At 32.8% G+C, this 24,862-nt stretch overlaps 1 protein-coding gene across 13 annotated transcripts in view; it reads right to left on the reverse strand.

Moving 5' to 3' along the window:
• Nucleotides 1-24,862, reverse strand: part of PCDH15 (protocadherin related 15) — a gene marked incomplete at both ends in the record, with an annotated part of 726,342 nt that overhangs the window by 309,815 nt on the left and 391,665 nt on the right. For 12 of the 13 annotated variants that reach the window (XM_081268810.1, XM_081268808.1, XM_081268818.1 and 9 more), the window contains 2 exons: nt 6,046-6,158; nt 17,528-17,636. In XM_081268810.1, coding sequence (XP_081124936.1) covers nt 6,046-6,158; nt 17,528-17,636 — 222 coding nt within the window. Of the gene's footprint in view, nt 1-6,045; nt 6,159-17,527; nt 17,637-24,862 lie in introns of those variants that run through there. The other variant, XR_014019077.1, reaches the window with a different exon arrangement.

The raw sequence follows: 24,862 nt of genomic DNA on the forward strand, positions 1-24,862 counted from the left end.
GTTATATAATGAAAACAGAAATCTTCAAAGCTCTTGTATACCTTTGAATAATAAAAATCTCTCTTTGTTTAAAGATGGAGATATAAACTGAAACTAGAATGAGTATAGCCATGTCCAGTGATTCACAGAAGAAAAACTGTCTCTCTGGGGAAGACCACAGCTTCAAAAAACTTCCATTAATCACAGGTATGTATATCATCCTGTTTGGCTATTTTTTAAAAAATGAGAATTATCTTAGTTATACCTAGTCATCCCAACCAGAGACAAAATTATGATAATAATGATATAATGCTATTCTCTTCTAACTAAGCTATGTTCCCTTTATTTCTCTCTGCCCTTTTCCTCCCATCCAGCAAAGCAGCCCGGTCATATTTTGCATTTTGATACTATTTCCACAGTTTTCTCTCAACCAAAAAAAAATCTCACCAAAATGCTTTCTGTGAATTGAGCGACTGAAATTTACCATTCTATATTATCTGAATTTAAAAAATAGTCATCAACGTAAAAAATTTAAGATCTCCAAATGGATTGTTTTTCAGAGCCCATAAGGTACTGAGGTGGTTAATATTTTTCCTATATGTACCAGACTGTTCTCGAGAAATAAAATAACCAACAGTCCTATTTAGTCCACAGATTTCCCAATATTATTTTTATATTTCTATGCAATAACCCAGAAGTTCATGAAAAAAAAAAAAAGATTTCTTGGGAAAAATTGTGTAGGATGGCTGAGGGAATTTATATGTGGGAGCAGGTGTGGAGTGTTGAGATACAGCAAGGATTGCTCAGAAAGCAGCTTTATTCGTACATTTTACAATATGTGATCTTGCTGTGGTACTCCTGTAATGACCTTTGCAGACAGGAGGACCTTGCCAAAATCAAGGTACTGCAACTGGAAAAATTGCCTTTTTTTCTTCCAAGTACTTGGAGTTTACCTGCAAAGAAGCCAAGTAAAATATCACCTCTGTGTCTTGTCAGCTTGCACACTTCGAAAGCCAGTGTATTCATCTACTATATTCGACTTCTGTTCTAACTAACCCTGCAGAATAGATAATTGTATGAGACATGAGGTCTCCATACAGTTTTTTCTTGTTATTAATTCCCATAATTGGCATAACAATAATTAACTTTGCCTTAATATTTATAATTTTTAGAATTTTTTCAGGAGGAAATAAAATGATGCAGTACTATTGCTGAAGAAACAAAAATAAGGTTTTATGTGGTAATCTACTACAATAAAAAAAAGTAAAACAAAAATTTTAAAATTTGAATATTTACCACTGTATGAAATTGGTCAAGAAGTTTTAGAATATGCATTACTTATCCATGAAAAGACTGCTATTTTATTACTAATAGCAATATTGCCTGAAATTTGTATGGGATGATTTTCTCTAAAATGTAAAAAGGATCTTCACTTTTTCTCACCTTGGGGACCTTGCTATTGGAAAAATGATATGAAATTATTCTTTACTAAGATTAGGTATGCAATAGAATAAATGTGTCCCCAGAATGCATGTCTTGAAACCTCATCCCTGATAAAATGTTATTAAGAGATGGTGGCTTTGTGAGGTTGATTAGGTTGAGGGTCAAAGATTTATGAATGGGATTAATTCCCTTATAAAAACCTCTTTAGATGGCTCCCTTGCACTTTTTCTTCTATATAAGGATACAAGAGTTTGGCACCTGCAACCCAGAAGAGGCACCTTACCACAACCCAATCTTGCTGATCACAAATCACCTGATCTCATTTTTCCTACCACCAGAACAGTGTGAAACAAGTTTCTGCTGAGTATAAATCAGTGTACACCATTTTGTTATAGTTGTTCACACTGACTGACAGATGAGAACATGTTGTATGTGTATTTCATTCTTTCAAGAATCTATACGACTAAGAGTACATGGCCAGAATATATCCAGAGATCTGAAGGTGTGTCATTCATAGCATTTGCCTTGCTTCCTGTGGCTGGTCAAAAGCAGCCCTGATTGTGTGTGTGTGTTGGGGGTGAGGGGGCCTGAACCCTAGGTGACTGATGGCTTCTATTCTATCTCTCCCAAAGGGAGAATTTGTGGTCTTCTGTTCTCCTCTTTATTTATGTTTATGTAAATAAACTTCTAATGCACACATCATAGAGGAAAACAAAACACAGTAACTTGTATTTCACATTCAATGAGTTTTGGTAGTTCCTTCATTTCCAAAGGAGATTTCATCATTTTTATTTGAAGAAGTGATGCCTGATAATCTGTGACTCCACATTCTGTCTGAATCTGACACCTGTGATCGTTTAACATGACAAAAATCTCTGGTGGAGATTCATGCAGGTGGCAAATTGTAAAGTGACATGAAGGCAATATGCAGCAGCCTGATGTATTTTCATTATTATTGGTTCATTGATACTCTATTGGTGATGTGGGAACATGGTTCACATACTAGGAAAAGAAGCTAAGGCTTGAGAGATGATTTGTGTGGGAGGAAAAACTAAAGACCATAAAAACAGAGACCACACATCTAATAAAGGGAATAGTAGGCCCAAATCTTCATCATATTGGATTAGGCCCCAGTTTCCTTAACAAGTGCAAGAAATAAAATCAAGAATTAATAATGGGATGGATTCAAACTAAAAAGCTTCTTCTCAGCAAAATAAGCAATCAATGAAGTGAATAGAGGGCCTACCTACATTTTGGGAGCAAATTATTGCCAAAAGCACATCTGATAGTGCACTAACCCCCAGGATATATAAAGAACCCAAAAAACACCAAAGAAACAAACAACCTAATTAATAAATGGGATAAGGAGCTGAACAGATACTTCTCAGAAGAAGGTATATCATCGATCAACAAATATATGAAAAAAATATTCAACATGTCTAGTAATTAAAGAAATGTAAATCAAAAGTACCCTAAGATTTTATCTCACACCAGTCAGAATGCAGCTATTATGCATACAAACAACAATAAGTGTTGGCAAGGATGTAAAGGAAGAGGCACACTCATACATTGCTGGTGGGACTGCAAATTGGTGAAACCATTATGGAAAACATTATGGAGATTCCTCATAAAACTTGGAATAGAACCACCAATTGACCCAGCTATCCCACTCCTTGGTTTATACCCAAAAGGACTTAAAATCAGTATATTACAGTGAAGGGATGTCTAGAGTACTAATATATTGACAATAATGCCTTTAAGATACCGCACTTTTAAAAATGAAAGTGAATTTTTGTGATTTGTTTTAGCTCCACACATGCACTAAATTCACCTAGCATATAAAATATGCTTTCATATTCTACTTTATAGGATTTTTTTAAACTCTGTGAATATAGTGATCAAATATCTTATCATCCAAATTGGAACAACTCTTTGAATGAAACACATGCTACAGACATTAATTCAAGGACAACAGGCACAAACATGAACTATTTTGGGGAACCCAATGCATGCTTCACAGAATGTATCCCTTTTCTAAATATCCTAAGCAAATGTAATTATTTGAAGTTTAAGATAGAATTTTGAAATAGAATATCCTTCTCTCTTTCAGTTGGACATGTTTCAGTGCTTTAATGTGCTCAAGTTTGTGAACTACTCCATTTTCTCTTTCCAGCTTCACCTTTACATTTTTACTTGTCAGTATACTGATTAAATCAGTGGCAGAAATAGAAAAAAAAATGAGGATGATAAATCTCTAATTTGTGTCCCTCACCAGCTGTTAAATGCTCACATGGGTTTTTTAAAGCACAATTCTTCAAAGTCTAAGAGAAGATACTTCATTGTCTTTTATTTTTCTTAGTTTCCAAAACAGAAATTGGGATCTAGTCCAACAAAATCTTTCATAGCCAAGAAAAATGAAGCATTATTAAAATAAAAAGGGGAAATGTTCAAAGGCATAGTACAGGGAAGTGCCAGACTGTTAGAGTTTCAATGGATTCCTGAACAATGCCACAAAACTCAGCTATTATTCAAGCAGGAGGCACATTATTATTCTTACAGATTGATACCATTGCTTATTATCCCCTTGATTGCACACAAAACACAGCAATTTGAGTCTAATAACATCTGTAAAAACTTCTATTAAAATATAAAATGGTATTAAAACATAAAGGAATTATCTATGACCAGTTCTAATTGATTTTTTTCCTATAATTGATGGGCTAAGTTATAGAGTACTCAGGACAGCTGGCTTTGATAATAAAAGCAAAAAAATGATTTCTGATTTCAAAGGCACCAGTTTGTTTTGTCAAGTTTCTTAACTTCCACAGAGAGCAGCACCACAATACTCCAGGTACATGACAGGAGATCATGGGTACATGTTTCTTAGTTTTATATAGTTCCATGATAATTAAAATCATCAATGAAAGATTAATCACATGTGTGGCCAATTTATACAAGTGGTAAAAGTCGTGTTTCTTGGTTGAATGACTCCTACTGCCTTACTGAATGAAATCCAAGGAAACTGTATCCATCCATAAGATTCTCTCCATGGTCTGAAACTACAGCTCATTTCTATGTTAACTGCTTGTAGCCAGCTATGTTTGCCTCCAATCTTTTACTTTTGTTTTCCTTATGTTCAGACACATTTCCCACTTTCACTCATTGGCCAAACTTTTTCAATCTAGCAATATTTAGCATGGGGTAATATTCAGAAATTTTTTTTCTGGGTCCACAGATTAACTTAAATGTATTTTTTCTGTGCTCTGTTATTTTTATTTATGTGACTTCTTATTAGCACTAGACATTTTATTTTTGATTTACCTGTGTCTGGAATGTAAGTTCTTCCAGGACAAGGAATTACCTAATAAACAGTTTCCAGCTCATATACTAAAATGGGTGCAAAGGATATATCACCTAATTTGAATTAAAATTAATGTCTGTATACAAAATATTTTGCAGTTAGATGTATGGATAGTTAAACCATATAGCCATTTCTAAGAAACAATAACTCTGTACTATGAAAAGAAAATTCTTGTAACTTAGGTAAAACTAAATTTGAATCTCATTTTTACCTGATCAGTCATGTAATCCTGAGCCAATTATTTTCCCTACCTGAGCTTCAGTTTCCACAGTTTGTATAAATGAACATACAATTAAAACTATGGCAACAATCCAATGAAAAGTGTACAGAGATAAGTATGTATCACATGTATGCTCCATAAATTTCTATATTTTACTTCCTTTTTCTTTAATTATTTTAAATTTAAATAAAGAAGGAAAATATTTACTTTCTTAGGAGCAAAAAGTAAAGGGGAGCCTTTTGGTAGCTAATTATTTTGTATGCATAGATATACAAATTCACACGATATAAACTAGAGTTACTCTGTGTCTTTGCTGCTAGCCATTCATTCACTATGGTTCCCTTCCCTCAGTCCCCATCTCTGTTTGGCAAATTCCTACTCTTCCTTCAATGCCCAATTTAAATCTCACCGTCTCAATGAAGTCCATGGAAATCAATTGGAAAATCATCCAGGTTTCTACAGTACCTCTTTTCTGATTTCATGTTACATATTATTAAATCAAAATTGTAGTGCAAATTACCCTAGCTTTCAAACATATTTCAATCTAGGATGAGCTTTCAACATAAAGAGTAAAATGGAGCATCTATTGAAAGAATCTGTTGTTCAGCAAGACATTTCATTCTTATATAAGGATTAAAATGCAACATTAAAATATTATTAAAATTAAAATACAAATCAAGTACATTTTAGGTATACTCATTGATTATTCTTTTGTAGTCCAAAGTTAATTCCTTTTAGTAAAAAAAAGTGTTGCAAGACATAATAAATTATATTATGTAGAAATATGAATATATTTAACTAAAAATTTTATTATATATTAAAATATTAAGTATTTTATTATATAGAATTATAAAGTTGCTTTAGAGAAAAGCAGTATAGTGTATTAAAAATGTACCTAACATTCTTTTTTAATCAAAAAGTTGGTTAATTGCTATTCACATTCATTTTAATATTTAAAACATAAAAGTGCCTACATTAGCCTCTGCTTTTCTTTGATTAGCATTTCATAAATACAAGGAAATTAGACATTAGTTTAATTTACCTTAATAACCAAATCAAATTTCTGATGAAAGTCTCTGTTTACAGGCTCCAGCAGACTAAGTTCTGCAGTCCTAGGATGCATATGGAAAAACCGTGGGTAATCCTCAGGAGTCCCTGGAAAACATTGACATTTCAGCACATAACTGAGAACAAAAAGTAATATGTGTATCTGCTTTGTCTATTTTCCTTCATTAACCAAGCAACAGAATTACAATTTCATTAGTAAATTAAGTTTCAAAATTATGCAGTCTAGGGAAAGCAGACACAAATGTGGTATATAATTAATTAGTTTATGAGTAAGAGAATGGAAAATATTTGTTTGGATGATTTTCCAATTTTTTTTTTTATTAAGAGAGCTCTTTAATTAATTTGGAACCTCAACACATGAAAAGAGATATTAAGTAGAAGAAAAGAAAATTTTGGATTATAAGATTACATTTTAATGGTGCATAAATCTTAATTATAGCCTGCCTGGTCTCTCTACATATCTGGTAATAAATAATGACTAGTAATTTAAACCAAATATCATAATGCCTGGAAACTAATATGAACATGCTCTGTTTCATCTCAGTAATTTTTTTTTTACAAATAATTATTTAGTTTATTATGTGAACCACATAATTTAGAATGTAGGTTTTGATGATACTTTTAATGACTAGGGTGAATATTTCTTAAACATTGACATTTTAGTAGAGTTGAAATACCCTTCTTGCAGAAATTCCCTTCAACTGTATATCTTACACTGTGTAAATACAACATTTTTTGTTCTAAAGTAAAGAAAACGTTAAAGTCAAATCTTGGATGTCAAATATAGAAGTCAAATCAAATTATACTGATGATTATTTAAACAGCCAATCATAATCACCCCATAAATCATTTCCATTTTACTGATAAGAATTTATGTAAGTAATCATCAATAACTCTGTAATTTCTATTTTATAGACAAGGATATGGGGAAATTGAGAGTATTATAAATTCTCCACATTAAAGAGTTACACTTATATCTCTGTATTCATATCCAAATGTATGATTATTAAACTACTCCTCTGTTTAGAAGAAAGAAAGAAAGAAGAAAGAAAGAAAGAAAGAAAGAAAGAAAGAAAGAAAGAAAGAAAGAAAGAAAGAGAGAGAGAGAAGAAAAATTTTCCTGGAAAAATTTTCCTGAGAAAATAGAAAAAAATCACTAAAACTGACTTGAAAGTCCAGAAATAGTAAAACTATAGATGAAATTTACTGTATGATAAAGGATTACCTCTTCTAGTAGGAGAGTCATACAAAAAAATGATAGGATGTACTCAATTCTTCATAGAATTTATTAGAATAAATCCAAAATGGAGAAAATATTCATGTATAATCAATAATAAAATAACATATAATATAAGCACTAACAACAGGTAAAAAATATGGATACATTTTACTCTAATTTAAGACTAGGCAAATCTTTGCTACTATGGTTCAAAGTCAGGAAGCAATAAGAGAAAAGAGAAATTAAATTATACTACAAAATTTCATGGCAAGAAAAATAACCAATATAAAGTCATGTGACAAACTTGGAAAAAGATTCCAGTTTACATCAGAGACTAAAGTTTATATCCCTGATATATAAAAATTTATCACTTAGACAAGAACAGAAACTAACAATGCACTAAAAATAATTGGCATTTAAGTATGCACAAAAATTCAAAGGAGAAAAACAAATGATTTTTGTTTATATTTAAAGATACTTTCCTCTATACTTAAAAAGATAAATACAAATTAAAACTACGCTAAGGTTCCATTTCTCACTTGTCACATTAGCAATAGTCCTACTTGAATATTATACTCGGCTGGTGAGCCTGCAAGAAAATAGGTAGTTTTAGAGAGCTGTGGTGTTATCACAAAAGTGCTGCCACACCTAAGAAGGAGAACTAGAAATAATGTATACAGTCATATTGTTTACTTTCTTTCTTTTATTTTTTTAATTTGGCAGTGCTGGAGATAGAACCCAGGACCTCACATTTGATAAAGGCTCTATAACTAAGTCATGAGTCCCCAGCTCAATGTTTATTTTCTCACTCACACATCCTACTTCTCTACATTTTTGGATTATAATAAAAGATAAATACCCAGCTAAACTTATATCAGTAGTGCTCTGAATGAATAAATGGTGATACATCTTTTAATGGATGAGAATTCAAATGTAAAAATGAATATTGAATATCTTTACCTACTACTGTATTACCAATATATTAAGTGAAAAGGGCATTTGGGAAAAAAGAACTTGCATTTTTCTGATTTTTTTTAAAGAAAGAACACACACTTAAAAAATATATAGTATATATAAAATTCAAAGATAAATCATAACACTATAAATTGTTAACATATAGGAGAGAGGGAGGGAGAGAATAGGGCATAGATATTGAAACTAGACTTCATTAACTATATTAACCATTTTTTAAAAAACTTGGATCCATGTAAATATTACATATTATTATGAAACAAATTAAATTTTAAAACATCTCAAACTTTAAAATATAAAATAAAAAATCAATCTGTGTTTTCAGTTGGTGGCATAAGTACAAATAGAAAAGAATTACCCAAATAACTTTAAAAGATACTAACTTACTGGCATCATCAGTGTAAAATAGTCTAAGAGTATGAGAAATTAAAAAAAAAATTACACTGTCTACTGTAATAATTTTGTAGATGGTAGTATTGATATTCTTACGCTAAGATGATTGTTAGAGTATTTTATAATAAATTAAATGAGTAATTATGTGGAATTTTAATTCCAGCATTCTCAGCTTTGAAAACTAGTGTTAACAGTGAGATCTAAATATACAATTAAAGAAAGTAAATAAAAATGCCTAGGGGATGGGGTTGTAGCTCAGTGGTAGTCTCACACATGTGAGGCACTAGGTTGGATCCACAGCACCATATAAAAAACAAATAAATAACATAAATAACATAAAAAAACAAAACAAACAAATAAATAAATAAATTGTCCATCTACAATTAAATATTTTTTATTCGTTGTTCACAACATTACAAAGCTCTTGACATATCATATTTCATACATTAGAATCAAGTGGGTTATGAACTCCCATTTTTACCCCAAATACAGATTGCAGAATCACATCAGTTACACATCACATTTTTACATACTGCCATATTAGTGACTGTTGTATTCTGCTACTTTTCCTAACTTCTACTATCCCCCTTGCCCTCCCCTCCCATCTTCTCTCTCTACCCAATCTACTGTAATTCATTTCCCTCCATGTTTGTTATCCCATTCCCCCCATAACCTCTTATATGTAATTTTGTATAACAATGAGGGGCTCCCTCCATTTCCATGTGATTTCCCTTTTTTTCTCCCTTTCCCTCCCACCTCATGACTCTGTTTAATGTTAATCTTTTCTTCCTGCTCTTCCTCCCTGTTCTGTTCTTAGTTGCTCTCATTATATCAAAGAATACATTTGGTATTTGTTTTTTAGGGATTGGCTAGCTTCACTAAGCATAATCTGCTCTAGTGCCATCCATTTCCCTGCAAATTCCATGATTTTGTCATTTTTTAGTGCTGCGTAATACTCCATGGTGTATAAATGCCACATTTTTTTTTATCCATTCATCTATTGAAGGGCATCTGGGTTGGTTCCACAGTCTAGCAATTGTGAATTGTGCTGCTATGAACATCGATGTGGCAGTATCCCTGTAGTGTGCTCTTTTAAGGTCTTCAGGAAATAGTCCGAGAAGGGCAATAGCTGGGTCAAATGGTGGTTCCATTCCCAGGTTTCCCAGAAATCTCCATACTGCTTTCCAAATTGGCCGCACCCGTTTGCAGACCCACCAGCAGTGTACAAGAGTACACTTTTCCCCACATCCTCGCCAGCACTCATTGTTGTTTGACTTCATCATGGCTGCCAATCTTACTGGGGTGAGGTGGTATCTTAGGGTGGTTTTGATTTGCATTTTCTTGACTGCTAGAGATGGTGAGCATTTTTTCATGTACTTGTTGATTGATTGTATGTCCTCCTCTGTGAAGTGTTTGTTCATGTCCTTGGCCCATTTATTGATTGGGTTATTTGTTTTCTTATTGTCTAATTTTTTGAGTTCTTTGTATACTCTGGATATTAGGGCTCTATCTGAAGTGTGAGGAGTAAAAATTTGTTCCCAGGATGTAGGCTCCCTATTTACCTCTCTTATTGTTTCTCTTGCTGAGAAAAAACTTTTCAGTTTAAAAAGTCCCATTTGTTGATTCTTGTTATTAACTCTTGTGCTATGGGTGTCCTATTAAGGAATTTTGAGCCCGACCCCACAATCTGTAGATCGGAGCCTACTTTTTCTTCTATCAGAGGGAGAGTCTCTGATTTGATATCTAGCTCCTTGATCCACTTTAAGTTGACTTTTGTGAATGGCGAGAGGAGGGGATTCTGTTTCATTTTGTTGCATATGGATTTCCAGTTTTCCCAACACCATTTGTTGAAGATGCTATCCTTTCTCCATTGCATGTTTTTAGCTCCTTTATCAAATATAATATAGTTGTAGCTTTGTGGATTGGTCTCTGTGTCCTCTATTCTGTACCATTGGTCCACCCGCCTGTTCTGGTACCAGCACCATGCTGTTTTTATTACTATTGCTCTGTAATTTAGTTTGAAATCTGGTATCGCTATACCACCTGATTCACACTTCCTGCTTATAATTGTTTTTGCTATTCTGGGTCTTTTATTTTTCCATATGAATTTCATGATTGCTTTATCTATTTCTACAAGAAATGCCATTGGGATTTTGATTGGCATTGCATTAAACCTATAGAGAACTTTTGGTAATATCGCCATTTTGATGATGTTAGTTCTGCCTATCCATGAACAAGGTATATTTTTCCATCTTCTAAGGTCCTCTTCTATTTCTCTCTTTAGGGTTCTGTAGTTTTCATTGTATACATCTTTCACCTCTTTAGTTAGGTAGGCATTTAAAAAATAATTTAGGAATCAACCTAAATTATTTTTTTAAAATGCCTACAGTTACATACTGGATTGACAGTAAGTTTAAACTCACATTTTAGTTCTTAAGGAATATAACACATATTCCATAGCATGGAACCCAAAACAAAGAACTAAAAACAATGTCCAACTTAGAAACCATGAACTCCCAGTGCTTTATGGTTTTGAAACAGTATTTTGAAATACCACCAAAAATAATTAAGGTTTTTGTAAAAGATCATTGATTCCATATCCAAGGGAGGAAATCAAGATCAATGTGAAGCACCTTCTTGTACCAGGTAGCAAGAAAGATATCAAAGAAAACTGGGTTTATGTCAAAAGATTTCAAGAGTCAATAAGTGAGGGTTTTCTCTGGCTAAGGATGGGACAAATTGAGCAACAATATGGGTAATGTCCATAATGATTTGAAAGAAATATTTAACTTTGTAAGTTCATAATTTTGAAAAGAAAAACACTTTGTTGATCATCGATGGATGACACTTAGAAAGCATTTTGAAACCCACAAAATAAGAAACAATATTCATTTTCTGCTTTTTCCAACAAACCATTGACTGTCTTTGTAAACAAATAATTGATGAACTTGTTGTTTATGAAATTATTCCAGCTAGTAATGAAAGAAATGATAAAATTAGCATAAAGATTTTATAGATCCTCAGAAATAGATGGATTAAATCATTGAACATTAGCTGTTGCTACAAAACAGTGACAACCAGATATTTTTGACTGCTGATAGGAAAGTTAATTCAATATTATTTGTTTGGGATTGGATTTTGCTTATCCTCCAAAATTATATGTGAAACCTGAATCACTTAACTGTATGTAAAGAAGTAACCTTTGAGGTGATTCAGGTTAAAAGAGGTCATAGGAATGAGTCCTAAATCCATTGGCTTATGAGAAGGGGAAGACATGAGGTCATATGAGTGAGTCCTTAATCAACTGGCTTATGAGAAGGTGAAGACACAAAGACACATTGGAGTGTGCACAGGTGCTTGATCACACACACACACACACACACACACACACACACACTCTATCTCTCTCTCTCTGTGTGTGTGTAAGAGTACAAAAAAAAACGGGCCAACTGAGACATGGCAAAAAAATGGCCATTTACAAGTCAGGAGAATAACCCTCACCAGAAACCAATCATGGAGACACCATGACCTTGGGTTTCTAAGCCTCCAAAACTGTGAGAAAAGTTTGCATTTTTTGAGGTATGTAGTCTGTGCTGCTTTGTAATGTCAACCCAAAAGACTTGCACACCAAATGTGGAATAGTTCTGAGGGACACACACACAAACACACAAAAAAGAAATCTTTAGTAGTGATTTATAGGAAATACAAAGGATGGGGCAATATGTAAAATTATACCAAGGAGAGCATAATGCACACTGCTGAAAAATCCCATAAAATAAATAACTTGATTTTTCTAATAAATACAGCATAAGGAAAAAAATAATGGAAAGAGAACCAGCACAGATTTTAAAGTGGCTTAAGAAAAATATCAATCACTATATGTGAACATTATACAAATTCCCTGCCAACCCCCATTCCAAAAGAAAAAAAAGGAACTGTTAAAATTATAACATTTGTGAGAAAAGGACAGTAACAAACAAAAGGATATTATATTTTTAAAAGGTTGTTCAATATTTTAGATATAATATGATTTTGCAACACTGTTTTAAGTGGTTTTATTTTATAGACACATATAGTAAATATTTTGGGGTTGGAATATTACATTGAGATTTTCAAACTGACATGAGGGGAGAGGTGAATAAGAATATAGATTAAGAACAAAAATTTCACCATGTGAAATTTACTATTTCTTGAACTAAGAGGTATAAATGGTTATTTTATTTTAATATTTTCTCTAACTCTTTCTCTTTTTATTTTTTTTACTTATTTCTAATCAAAGTTTTTTTAAGGCAATAAATTTTAGAGTTGGCTTTTATTGTATCTTATCACAGCTCTTATCACAGCAGAATGTAGCATTGCATAGAAAAAGATGAGACCAACACACTACACCTAAATGAATAACAGAAGCTGCTCTGGGAAAAAAGGTGTTTAACTTTAAGGGAGTGATACTTACTAGCAGGTAACTCCGAAGTTACTGTAGAGAAAACATTGTAATCTCTTTATTTATTAATGTTCTTCTTCATATAAAAGTCAAAACAGCCCTATGGGGAAGATATTATTTGATCTATGAAGAAACTAACACTTAATTTAGGCAAAATGTTATGAATTGTCATAGCTAGTAAATGACTGAGCCAGGATTCGATTTTAAGGTATCTATTCTGGAGTCCAAACTGTTTGCTATTATGCTATATAGTCTAGGTCCAATGAATTTGACACTGGCCCTGTGTGTGTAGAACGTTGATATTAAGACATCATTATAGAATATTAACTTAGCAAAAGTATAAATAGTAATTGAAAAAAAAAATACATCTCCTAGGGCACAGACTAAGGCCTAATACAGTTTAATTTCCTATATTCCTTCAAAATATCATACTTTAAAAAATTAAAACAAGCTGTTCCATAGAATTGATTTTGATAGCACAAATTTAGGTGTAAAATTGAGAATTGTATCTTCCACCCTCAAAATTATACATAGTATAGCAAATTTCAGGATTGTAACTCATATAGTCAACAGAATTACTGGGTTTCAAAACCCTTATTGTTATGTATTCTAAGAAAATCTTATATTTTCAATCAAAGTTAAATGGACAAAAATAGCAATCTAAAGCTCTTAGTGAAAAATTTACAATTTGGGATATTTTATATTTTCTGTGGGTTTGAGATGTAATTGTTAAACAATAAAATTCACATATATAAAAAGTATAATTTTGTGTTGGTCAAGAATCATCACCACAATTAATATAATGTACCTATCTAACATTGCCCAAGAGGTTTTCCTGACTCTGTTCTTTCTCATCTCCATATCCAAATGCCCCACCCTCATGCAAATACTGATCATTTTCTGCCAGTACAGATGAATTTGTATTTCTAGAAATCTATTGAATAATTTGTAAGTATTTACTATATTTTTGAGAGGTAAGGGCTGGCATCCTTTACTTGCCCTGATGATTTTGTGATCCATGTTTTTTTTTTTGTATATCAACAGTTTATTTTTTATCTTAGTATTATTTTATCATTTTGTTATACAAAATTTATCTATTTATATGTTGATGTGTATTTGAACTTTGTGTCTAATTACAAATTGGGTATATAAATTTATTTGTCTCAGGATAAATATCTAGGAGTGGAATGATAGGTGTGTGTCTAAGCATTTTATTAACTTTTCTGGGGGTTACAGTCCTATAAATTTACATATATATATCCACAACACAACACAACACAACAACAATACATAAATTTTCTCTGATTTCCTTTGTGTTCAAATATTTTAATTTCCGGGATCAGTAGTGGAAGAGAGTTCTAGTTCCTCCATCTATACTTGAAATGTTCAGACTTTTAAGTGTTAGCCATTCTAGGTTATATATTGATATTCACTTTACCTTTAGTTAGCTTTTCTTAAAGGCAAAAGAGGTAGAGTAACTTTTCACATACATATTTGTGATTTACTATTTTCTATGATAAAGCATTTGCTAAAACTTTTGTCCAATTTATAATTAAATTACCTCATTCTTATTAAATTGTTTTTACATATTCCCAGTAGAAGTCCTTCATTAGGCTCATGGTTTGTAAATATAGGCTCTTTTCTGTCACTTGTCTTTTCAATCAGTCATCCATGTCTTTTGAAGAACAAGTGAATTTATATCTTTTTTTTATTGATTGTTCAAAACATTACAGAGCTCATGATATATCATCTTTAATATATTAGACTCAATTGGGTTTTGAACTCCCATTTTTACCCCAAATACAGATTGCAGAATCACAACTGTTACACACTCACATTATTACATAATGGCATATTAGTGACTGTTGTATTCTGCTACCTTTCCTATCTCCTACTATCCCCCCTCCCCTCCCCTCCCATCTTCCCTCTCTACCTCCTCTGCTGTTGTTCAATTCTCTCCCCCTTTTTCCCCCCTCCCCCTTGCCCCTCATAACCTCTTATACTTTTGTGTATCATTGAAGGTCTCCTACCATTTCCTTATGCTTTCCCTTCTCTCTCCCTTTCTCTCCCCCCATTCGTCTTTGTTTACTGTTAGTCTTTTCCTCATGCTCTTCCTTCCTGTTCTGTTCTTAGTTGCTCTCTTTATATCAAAGTAGACATTTGGCATTTGTTTTTTAGGGCTTGGCTAGCTTCACATAGCATAATCTGCTCTAATGCCATCCATTTCCCTGAAAATTCTATGATTTTGTCATTTCTTAGTGCTGCATAATACTCCATTGTGTATAGATGCCACATTTTTTTTATCCATTCATCTATTGAAGGGCATCTAGGTTGGTTCCACAGTCTAGCTATTGTGAATTGTGTAGCTATAATCATTGATGTGGCCGTATCCCTATAGTGGGCTCTTTTAAGGTCCTCAGGGAATAGTCCGAGAAGGGAAATAGCTGGGTCAGATGGTGGATCCATTCCCAGCTTTCCCAGGAATCTTCATACTGCTTTCCAAATTGGCCTCACCATTTTGCAGTCCCACCAGCAGTGTACAAGTGTACCCTTTTTCCCACATCCCCGCCAACACTTATTGTTGTTTGACTTCATAATGGCTGCCAATCTTACTGGAGTGAGATGGTATCTTAAGGTGGTTTTGATTTGCATTTCTCTGATTGCTAGCGATGGTGAGCATTCTTTCATGTACTTGTTGATTGATTGTATATCCTCCTCTGAGAAGTGTCTGTTCAGGTCCTTGGCCCATTTGTTGATTGGGTTATTTGCTATCTTATTGTTTAATTTTTTGAGTTCTTTGTACATTCTGGATATTAGGGCTCTATCTGAGGTGTGAGGGGTAAAAATTTGTTCCCATGATGTAGGCTCTCTATTTACCTCTTTTATTGTTTCCCTTGCAGAGAAAAAACTTTTTAGTTTAAGTAAGTCCCATTTGTTGATTCTTGTTATTAACTCTTGTGCTATGGGTGTCCTATTAAGGAATTTGGGGCCCAACCCCACTATATGTAGATCAGAGCTAACTTTTTCTTCTATCAGACGCAGCGTCTCTGATTTGATATCTAGCTCCTTGATCCATTTTGAGTTAACTTTTGTGGATGGCGAGAGAAAGGGATTCAGTTTCATTTTGTTGCATATGGATTTCCAGTTTTCCCAGCACCATTTGTTGAAGATGCTATCCTTCCTCCATTGCATGTTTTTAGCCCCTTTATCAAATATAAGATAGTTGTAACTTTGTGGATTAGCCTCTGTGTCTTCTATTCTGTACCATTGGTCCATCTGCCTGTTTTGGTACCAGTACCATGCTGTTTTTGTTACTATTGCTTTGTAGTACAGTTTGAACTCTGGTATTGCTATACCTCCAGATTCACATTTCCTTCTTAGAATTGCTTTTGCTATTCTGGGTCTTTTGTTTTTCCATATGAATTTCATGATTGCTTTATCTATTTCTACAAGAAATGCCATTGGGATTTTGATTGGCATCGCATTAAACCTGTAGAGAACTTTGGGTAATATCACCATTTTGATGATGTTAGTTCTGCCTATCCATGAACAGGGTACATTTTTCCATCTTCTAAGATCTTCTTCTATCTCTCTCTTTAGGGTTCTATAGTTTTCATTGTATAAGTCTTTCACCTCTTTTGTTAGGTTGATTCCCAAGTATCTTATTTTCTTTGAGGATATTGTGAATGGAGTGGTTTTCCTTATTTCCATTTCAGAGGTTTTGTTGCTGATATATAGGAATGCCTTTGATTTATGTGTGTTGATTTTATAACCTGCCACTTTGCTGAATTCATTTATTAACTCTAGCAGCTTCTTTGTAGACTCTTTTGGGTCTGTTAAGTATATTATCATGTCATCCGCAAATAGCGATAATTTAATTTCTTCTTTTCCTATTTTTATGCCTTTAAAAGGGAGAGAGAAGGGAAAGCATATGGAAATGGTAGGAGACCTTCAATGATACACAAAATTATAAGAGGTTATGAGGGGCAAGGGAGAGTGGGGAAAAGGGGGGAGAGAATTGAACAACAGCAGAGGAGGTAGAGAGGGAAGATGGGAGGGGGGGGAGGGGGGATAGTAGGAGATAGGAAAGGTAGCAGAATACAACAGTCACTAATATGCCATTATGTAATAATGTGAGTATGTAACAGTTGTGATTCTGCAATCTGTATTTGGGGTAAAAATGGGAGTTCAAAACCCAATTGAGTCTAATGTATGAAAGATGATATATCATGAGCTCTGTAATGTTTTGAACAATCAATAAAAAAAAAGAAGAAAGACTTTATATTATTATATCTAAATTTTTATATATAAATGCCACAATCAATTTCAATATAAGAAACTTTATCATTAAAAGGATTTTCTTTGGTTTGAAAGTATTTCATCATAATTCTACAGTGATTACTGATAATATAAAACATTAGAAATACGCACCAACAAGGATGGAATAGAGGATGCCGGGCCTATCTGATGGTGGCTGAATATTCCTGTCCTGATCAATGGCTTGGATTAGTGGAGTAACAACAATGGGGTTCAGTTCTTCCTAGAAAAAAATTCAGAAATTAGTTCAGCTGCATTCTAATACTTTCAAAAGAAATTACATTGATATATCTTAGTCTGGCCACCTATAGAGCATCTGATCTAGTAGTTAAAATAAATGTTAGGACTCATGGTTTTAGACCTTACAATACTTAACTTTGAATGTGAAGAGGAAGCAAGGTGCCTGAAAATTAAAAATGAAAAGTCATAGTAATCTGTACATAGAATTTGATGGGGGGAAAATGAGGAAAGATGATTATAATACATCCTTAAATTTTCTAGAGGTTGTGTTTTTTAAGATGAAGGCTATAAAATGTTCTGATATGAAGTTTTTCTTTCTGCTTTAGAAAATACTTGAAATGTTTATATTGTCTCCATCCTAAATATTTCTTTACATTTTTATATAAACTACATTAATTTGATAAACTTCAAAAATATGCATTAATTAGTTCAGCTGCATTCTAATAGTTTCAAAAAACTGACATTGATAGGTATCAAAGTCACATTATTTGAGTTTTATATTATTAAAATTAGTTAATAGCAGGTATAGACATCAAAGTAGAATTTAGACCAATGGTACAGAATAGATTACACAAAGATAAACCCACATAAAAACATTTACCTCATTCTAGACAAAGGCACCAAAAATATATATTGGAGAAAAGATTGCCTCTTCAACAAATGGTGCTGGGAAAACTGGAAATCCATATGTAGCAAAATAAAACTAAATCCCTATCTCTCACCATGCACAAAACTCAACTCAAAGTGTATCAAGGACCTAGAAATTAGACAAGAGAGCCTACATCTAATAGAAGAAAAAGTAGGCCCAAATCTTCATCATGTTGGATCAGGCCCTCAACTTCCTTAATAAGACTCATAAAGTGCAAGAAATAAAATCAAGGATCAATGAGTGGAATGGATTCAAACTAAAAAGCTTGTTTTCAGCAAAAAAACAATCAATGAGATGAAGAGAGAGCCTACATTTTGGGAGGAAATTTTTGCCACACGCACATCAGATAGACAGTAATCTTCAAGATATATAAAGAACTCAAAAAACTTAACAGACACACATACACACACACACACACAAAAAAAAAACAATCAATAAACACACTAAAGAGCTGAGCAGACACTTCTCAGAAAAAGATATAGAACCAATCAACAAACATAAAAATATATGAAAAAATGTTCGACATCTCTAGTAATTAGAGAAATGCAAATCAAAACTACTCTAAGATTTCATCTCATTCTGGTCAGAATGGCAGTTATCAATATAAGCAACAATAAGTGTTGGTGAGTATGTAGAGAAAAAGAAACTTATACATTGGTGGTGGGACTGCAAATTGGTGCAACCAGTATGGAAATCAGTATGGAGAGTCCTGCTGGGAATGTAACCAATATTTGACCCAGCTATCCCACTCCTCTGTCGGTATAGGACTTAAAAATTCACTATTGCTAAACTGTGGAAGCAATCTAGATACACTTCAATAGATGAATGGATAAAGAAACTGTAGTACATATACACAAAGGAATATTACTCAACATTAAAATAGAATAAAATTATGGCATTTGCAGATGGAGTTGGAGAATATCATGCTAAGCAAAGTAAGCCAATGCCAAAAAAACAAAGCCTGGATATTCTCTCTGAAAAGTGGATGTTGACACATAATGATGGAGTGGGCAGTGACATGGGGAGAATGGAGAATCTTTGATAGGGCAAAGGGGAAGAAGGGAAGGGGAGGGGATATGGGGGTAGGAAGATGGTGGAATAAGATAAATATCATTACCTAGATATGTGTATGACTGCACATGTGGTGCGACTTTACATCATGTACAACCAGAGAAATGAAAAGTTGTGATCCATTTGTGGACAACGAATTGAAATGCATTCTGCTATCATGTATAATTAGAACAAATTTAAAAATAAATAAATAACAATGAAAATATTAGTTATATATTATGTAGTTATAAGTACTTAATTTATAATGGTCTTCAAAATTTATAATAGATATTGTAAGCTGGTGTTTCCCAATTTGATGTCCAGTGGTATTTTATTTTGCTATCAACACTTGTAAAAAGTTTTTCCTATTGGAAAAGAACCAGATAAGCAATATATATACACTTTGTCAGCCATAAGTTTATGTTGCAGTCTCTCATCTCCTCCATTATGGCATAAGAGCCACAAGTGGACATAAATGTTTCAATAAAACTTTATTTTAAAAAGGAAGTAAGTGACACATAATTTACTAACTCCTATATGAATAATCTGTATGCTGGAAAAAAATGAAGAATGAAAAAGCAATAATATATATGTTGGATAAATGAAAATATTTTTGTACAGATCAATTTGGGAATCATGGTAATAAATAAAGTGTTAAAAAGTTGATCTACAGCAAGGAAGAGCTTCTCAGAGACTTAAGTATGCTAATTTGTGTAATGACTCCCTAAAGACATGGCACTGTGTGTACAATTGCTAGAAACATTCATTAATATCTCTTTGAACGAATATCTTTAGAACATATTTTGGGAAACACCACTTTAAATTTTTGCAACCCTGGGCCCCAATATGTAAGTGGTAATTCTAAAGGGAAATAAAAATCTCTCTTAGTATCTGACAGCTTCACATTCTGAGGAAATACTTCAATGATATTTCATATTATTTCTTTTCAAGTGACAGAACATTGAAATACATCATTTATGTCTTGCAAAAGCAATAGTTTCAATTCTCAGTATAAATGCATACTGATGAAATGCTAAAAAGAATACTGATATTAAACTATCGTGTGCAATACTTATTTTCATGAGAATTATCACAATTAAGGATGATTATTGACCAATAATTTAGATACTATATAAATCTTAGAGGTTTTCAAGTTCACTAACATGCTTTCTAAGACTAACCATACTTTTCTGAAAACAATCAACTATTGGTAGGAGCAACTTAACTAATATTCTATTCTCTAACTGTGAATTTAGAAACATGAAAAATATCAAATCAATATCAAAGTAACTTCATTACACCCAACTAATTGTTGTTTCTTTCATACAAACAAAACACTCACTAAACGTATCCCTGCTTCATTTCCCTCATGCTCACTTTCTTCATCTCTCTCTCTTTTATGCGTGCACACACACATACACACACACACATCTTTCCAATGGTTGGTTCTCTTCACATATAATACTTGTATTCATTCCTAAACTGAAAAAGTCTAAGCCTCGTCAAAATATGTATGCTTGAAATAAGAGTTAAATATTAGGCAACTGTTCCTAGTTCTGTGTTAAAGGAATGTATTTTTAATCAGCCAAAGTCAATTTATAGTTAAGCTCCTTTATTCCCGGTTCAGCTAATGAAATATATGGCATCTTTTCAAAAGTGTGGCACTACTCAGACCCTGAGAAAGGATTTCAATTCTGAGTATTTTCTGTAGTCCTAATCTGCTTCCTATGGTCAGAGAAACATACCCAGAAATCCCAAATAGTTTCTGACTATTTGAAATACCTAAGTTTCCTATTTGCAATTTTAAAAAGTAAAATGTGAGTTTTTCTATAGAGTGGTAAGTGTGAAAAAAAAAAAAACCTGCAATATTGAGGTGTCCCATCTGACCATCTTTACTCTCCTTGTTTCTGTAGAGCTGCCAAGTTACTAATCCATGAAAGTCTTAGTTTTGATAATTAGCCATGTAAATTAAAATCCTCTCCAAATAACATCTACAGTTGGTGAAATAAGCAGTGGAGTTTTAATTGTCTTACTTAAAGTTAAATAAACAAAAGGAAAACCAAAAATAACAGCAAAGTCAAGAGGGAAGGAAAGGAGAAGTGTTAATTACATTTCTCAACTATATTGTTTCTTGTTAATAAATGTCATATGGTAAGAAGTGAAGAAAGAAAAAGAAAAAAATTACAACATGTCTAATTATATTAATAATCATCAGAAGTAAATACTGGAAATAGCAAAGCATGAATATTTTTGGATACTGGGTCTGGAAGTGAGAGTATATGGGAGGAAGATATTTTACCTAAAATCATTAAGTACTGTTTGATTATGTCATTAACATGGCTGCACTATTTTTAATTTTGTAAATAAATGAATAAATTTACAGTAAGGAAAATAAAGAAATTTTCTAGGTAAATGTTTCTATCAATTTCTGGAAATTTGGGAGAAATAATGTTTTAAAATAACTTATTATGATTCATAGTTTGCCTTAACTTACAGGAACTAGCAACTGACCCTAATAGATTTCTTTCCTCTGTTACCATTAATAACTTTGTTAAAAAATGAGGTTTAAAGATGAAAAAATGCATTCTCAAACATAAATAATGTCCAAGATTACCTCCAAAATGAGTGGTGATCATTGAATCCTGAGAATTTTTACAATTACTAATATATACATTAAGATATACTGAAAATTGTGTATTGTTTAAGATGAAGCTGAAGAATTGACAGTAAATGAGCAAATTATTCAGCTTAAGTATTTTTAAGAAGAACAATGTAAATCCTACCCCCTAAAAGAATTGATAAAAAATAATAGAGTGAAAAAATAATAAAATTGAGAGGAAAACAGAATATTCAGAAATGTCATCAATTTCCTAAAACTATAATATCCTTATAATAAAAAATCCCTTTTCTCCAAGTTACTTTTGAGGCAGAGTCTCTAGGACACTGAGCTTAGAATATCAATCTATATCATTGGGTCAAGAATAGAGTGTAGATAGTGGTATATTGGCTTGCTTAGAAATAATACAAATTCTCTGCTTCTTTTCCAGTCTGCTAAATCAGAAACTTTAGGTGTTGAGTTTTAACAATTGTACCAGATATTTTGATACAAGCTAAAATTTAGAACCTCTGGTCTAGCGTAGGAGAACCCCAGCTTCCGTACACATAGGTGCACAATTGCATATCCTTGCAGTTCTTGGGAGAGGGAGCAGGGAGAAAGAGGTGTCACAGGGTGATAGTGGGATTCAGAAAGAGATCTGCCTGTCCTATAGGAAAACTTCAGCTTGAATAACTGAAATTTAGATCATTATAACCCTCTGGAAGAAAAAAAAACAGAAAGAGACATATTTTTTAAACAATAGAGAAAATAATATTGAATTTATTTTATAATAATCAATTGATATCCTTTAGGTATTCTTTTTTCATATTCCTTTCACCTTTGGTTCAGAGAGAGGCAGAATGTTGTCAGATTTTGGAACCAGCCACCTCTGATTTCAAATTCTAGTTCCCTTACTTTACTAGCTGTAAATATGGGCATGTTAACCTCTCTTAATTTCTCTCATCTATAAAATTGGAAATATAATCATTGGGTCTCTTTCATTAGACTAGTGCATGGATTAAATAAGTTCAATTATGCAAAACACTTAGAAATACTTTACTTGCTTCCCTTTTATTTTCTAAATTCTGTCCTGTGAAGTGAACAGAATTATTCTTGCTGGCAAATGCAATTCATGCAATCATAGAATTTGGCCAACAGTTGATTGAATGCATTTGTGTCAATTTATATTCTAATGAATTATTCAAGGTGGTAAGAGATCACCATTCTCTATAGGTTTCAGAGAACCCACTACCAAGAAGAATGTTACTACTACTGCCGGAAAAATTTTCAGAGCTCTTGGGTAAAGGCAATCGTTTCAGAGATTTGTTTCCTCTGAAGAACAGATTCTTTGCAAATAGATAGTAATTACTGTTGTTTATTCTTCTCCTGTCCTCCTCATTTATTTCAGCTTCTGATTTTACTGTCTAGATTATAGAGGAAGTATATGTTAAAGAGGTTAAAAAATCCACCCATAGATTGAATGCACTTCAGTATTATTTATGGAGAGGATCAAAATGTTCCTCTATTATGATATAATAGCTATACCTACTACTTTACCAAACCCTTGTTAGCAGAAAGTATATTCAGTTTTATAACCATCACACTAGTGCCTCACAGATTTCAACAAATTTTCATAATCAGGTTGAATTCCAGAAAATACCTAAAAAGGCCACTCAAACCCTGGAAGCCTCTGTCATACTTTGCCTCAGAAGTGAAGCTGCTTTATAGCCTCATTTGTCTTTGAGCAGTCCTGTCTCTTGAATTCTATGCAGGCTGATAGGTGTTATGTTGGGAGTACATAGGAGAGCAGATTTGTATTTCACTGTTTAAACCATTCAGAATTACATTCCCTGATCTTATCTTTACATGGATTCCGTCCACATAAAGAGATTTGTAATGTGAATGTAATTATAGAAACTAATAGCAATGAAATGATTATCACCTGTAAAATTACTGTATAATTCAATGATTATAAAGTTCAATATTATTAGCTGGGCATGGTGGCACATGCTTGTAATCTCAGCAGCTCAGGGGACAGGCAGAAGGTCCGCAAGTTCAAAGGCAGTCTCAGCAATTTAGAGAGGTGCTAAGCAACTCAGTGAAACCCCATCTCTAAATGAAATACAAGAATGGGCTGGGGAGGCATCTCAGTGGTTACGTGCCCCTGAGTTTAATCCTGGGTACCAAAAATAAAAAAAAGATCAATATTATCCCATTGGTAGTACATATTTCATGTTCATGAGTCTGTCTAGAGAGAGAGAGATCTTGTTTTTGAATTGGTCTAAAACAATGTGCTCATGAACAATTATTGTATTCTACTGAGAAGACAAAGTTTTGAGGTGAATGTGGTTTCACTACTTCTCACACAACCTCATTACTGTAAAAAATTTCAGTCCAAATTCTATCATATAAACAATAGAGAAAATAATCTTAGCAAGTAATCACAAAAGAAGTATTCTGAAAACTTTTCTGCAGGTTTAAGAAAATTTCTACTCTCTTTACTTATAGGTGTTCAAGCTATTCCCATTTATAAAATGTATATTTAAAGGTAACATGGAGATTCCAGATTGAATACTTGGACCATTTTAACTTGTATCAGGCAGACAGAAGTAATGATCCACAGAACTCTGCCATATCACTCATATCATATCATTTCTATGTTAAAAGGCCACGTAACTCATTTGATTTTTAATTCTGTTTTATGCCAATCTCTTTTATTTAGGCAAACTTTATGTATTAAATATTTTTCATTTTGCTTATGTTAATTAATATCTATCACTGTACAAGTCTATAGGTCTATATATTTTGAAAATAAGAACCCATATTTGATATAAGACTCATTATTAAAGCCTTTGGTACTGGTTGAGATACCAATAAAAGAAACCCTGTATAAACGCTAAAAATGTCTTTCATC

The sequence above is a fragment of the Spermophilus citellus genome (genome assembly GCF_964194105.1).
Source record: "Spermophilus citellus genome assembly, chromosome: 15".
Classification (NCBI taxonomy): Eukaryota; Metazoa; Chordata; class Mammalia; order Rodentia; family Sciuridae; genus Spermophilus; species Spermophilus citellus.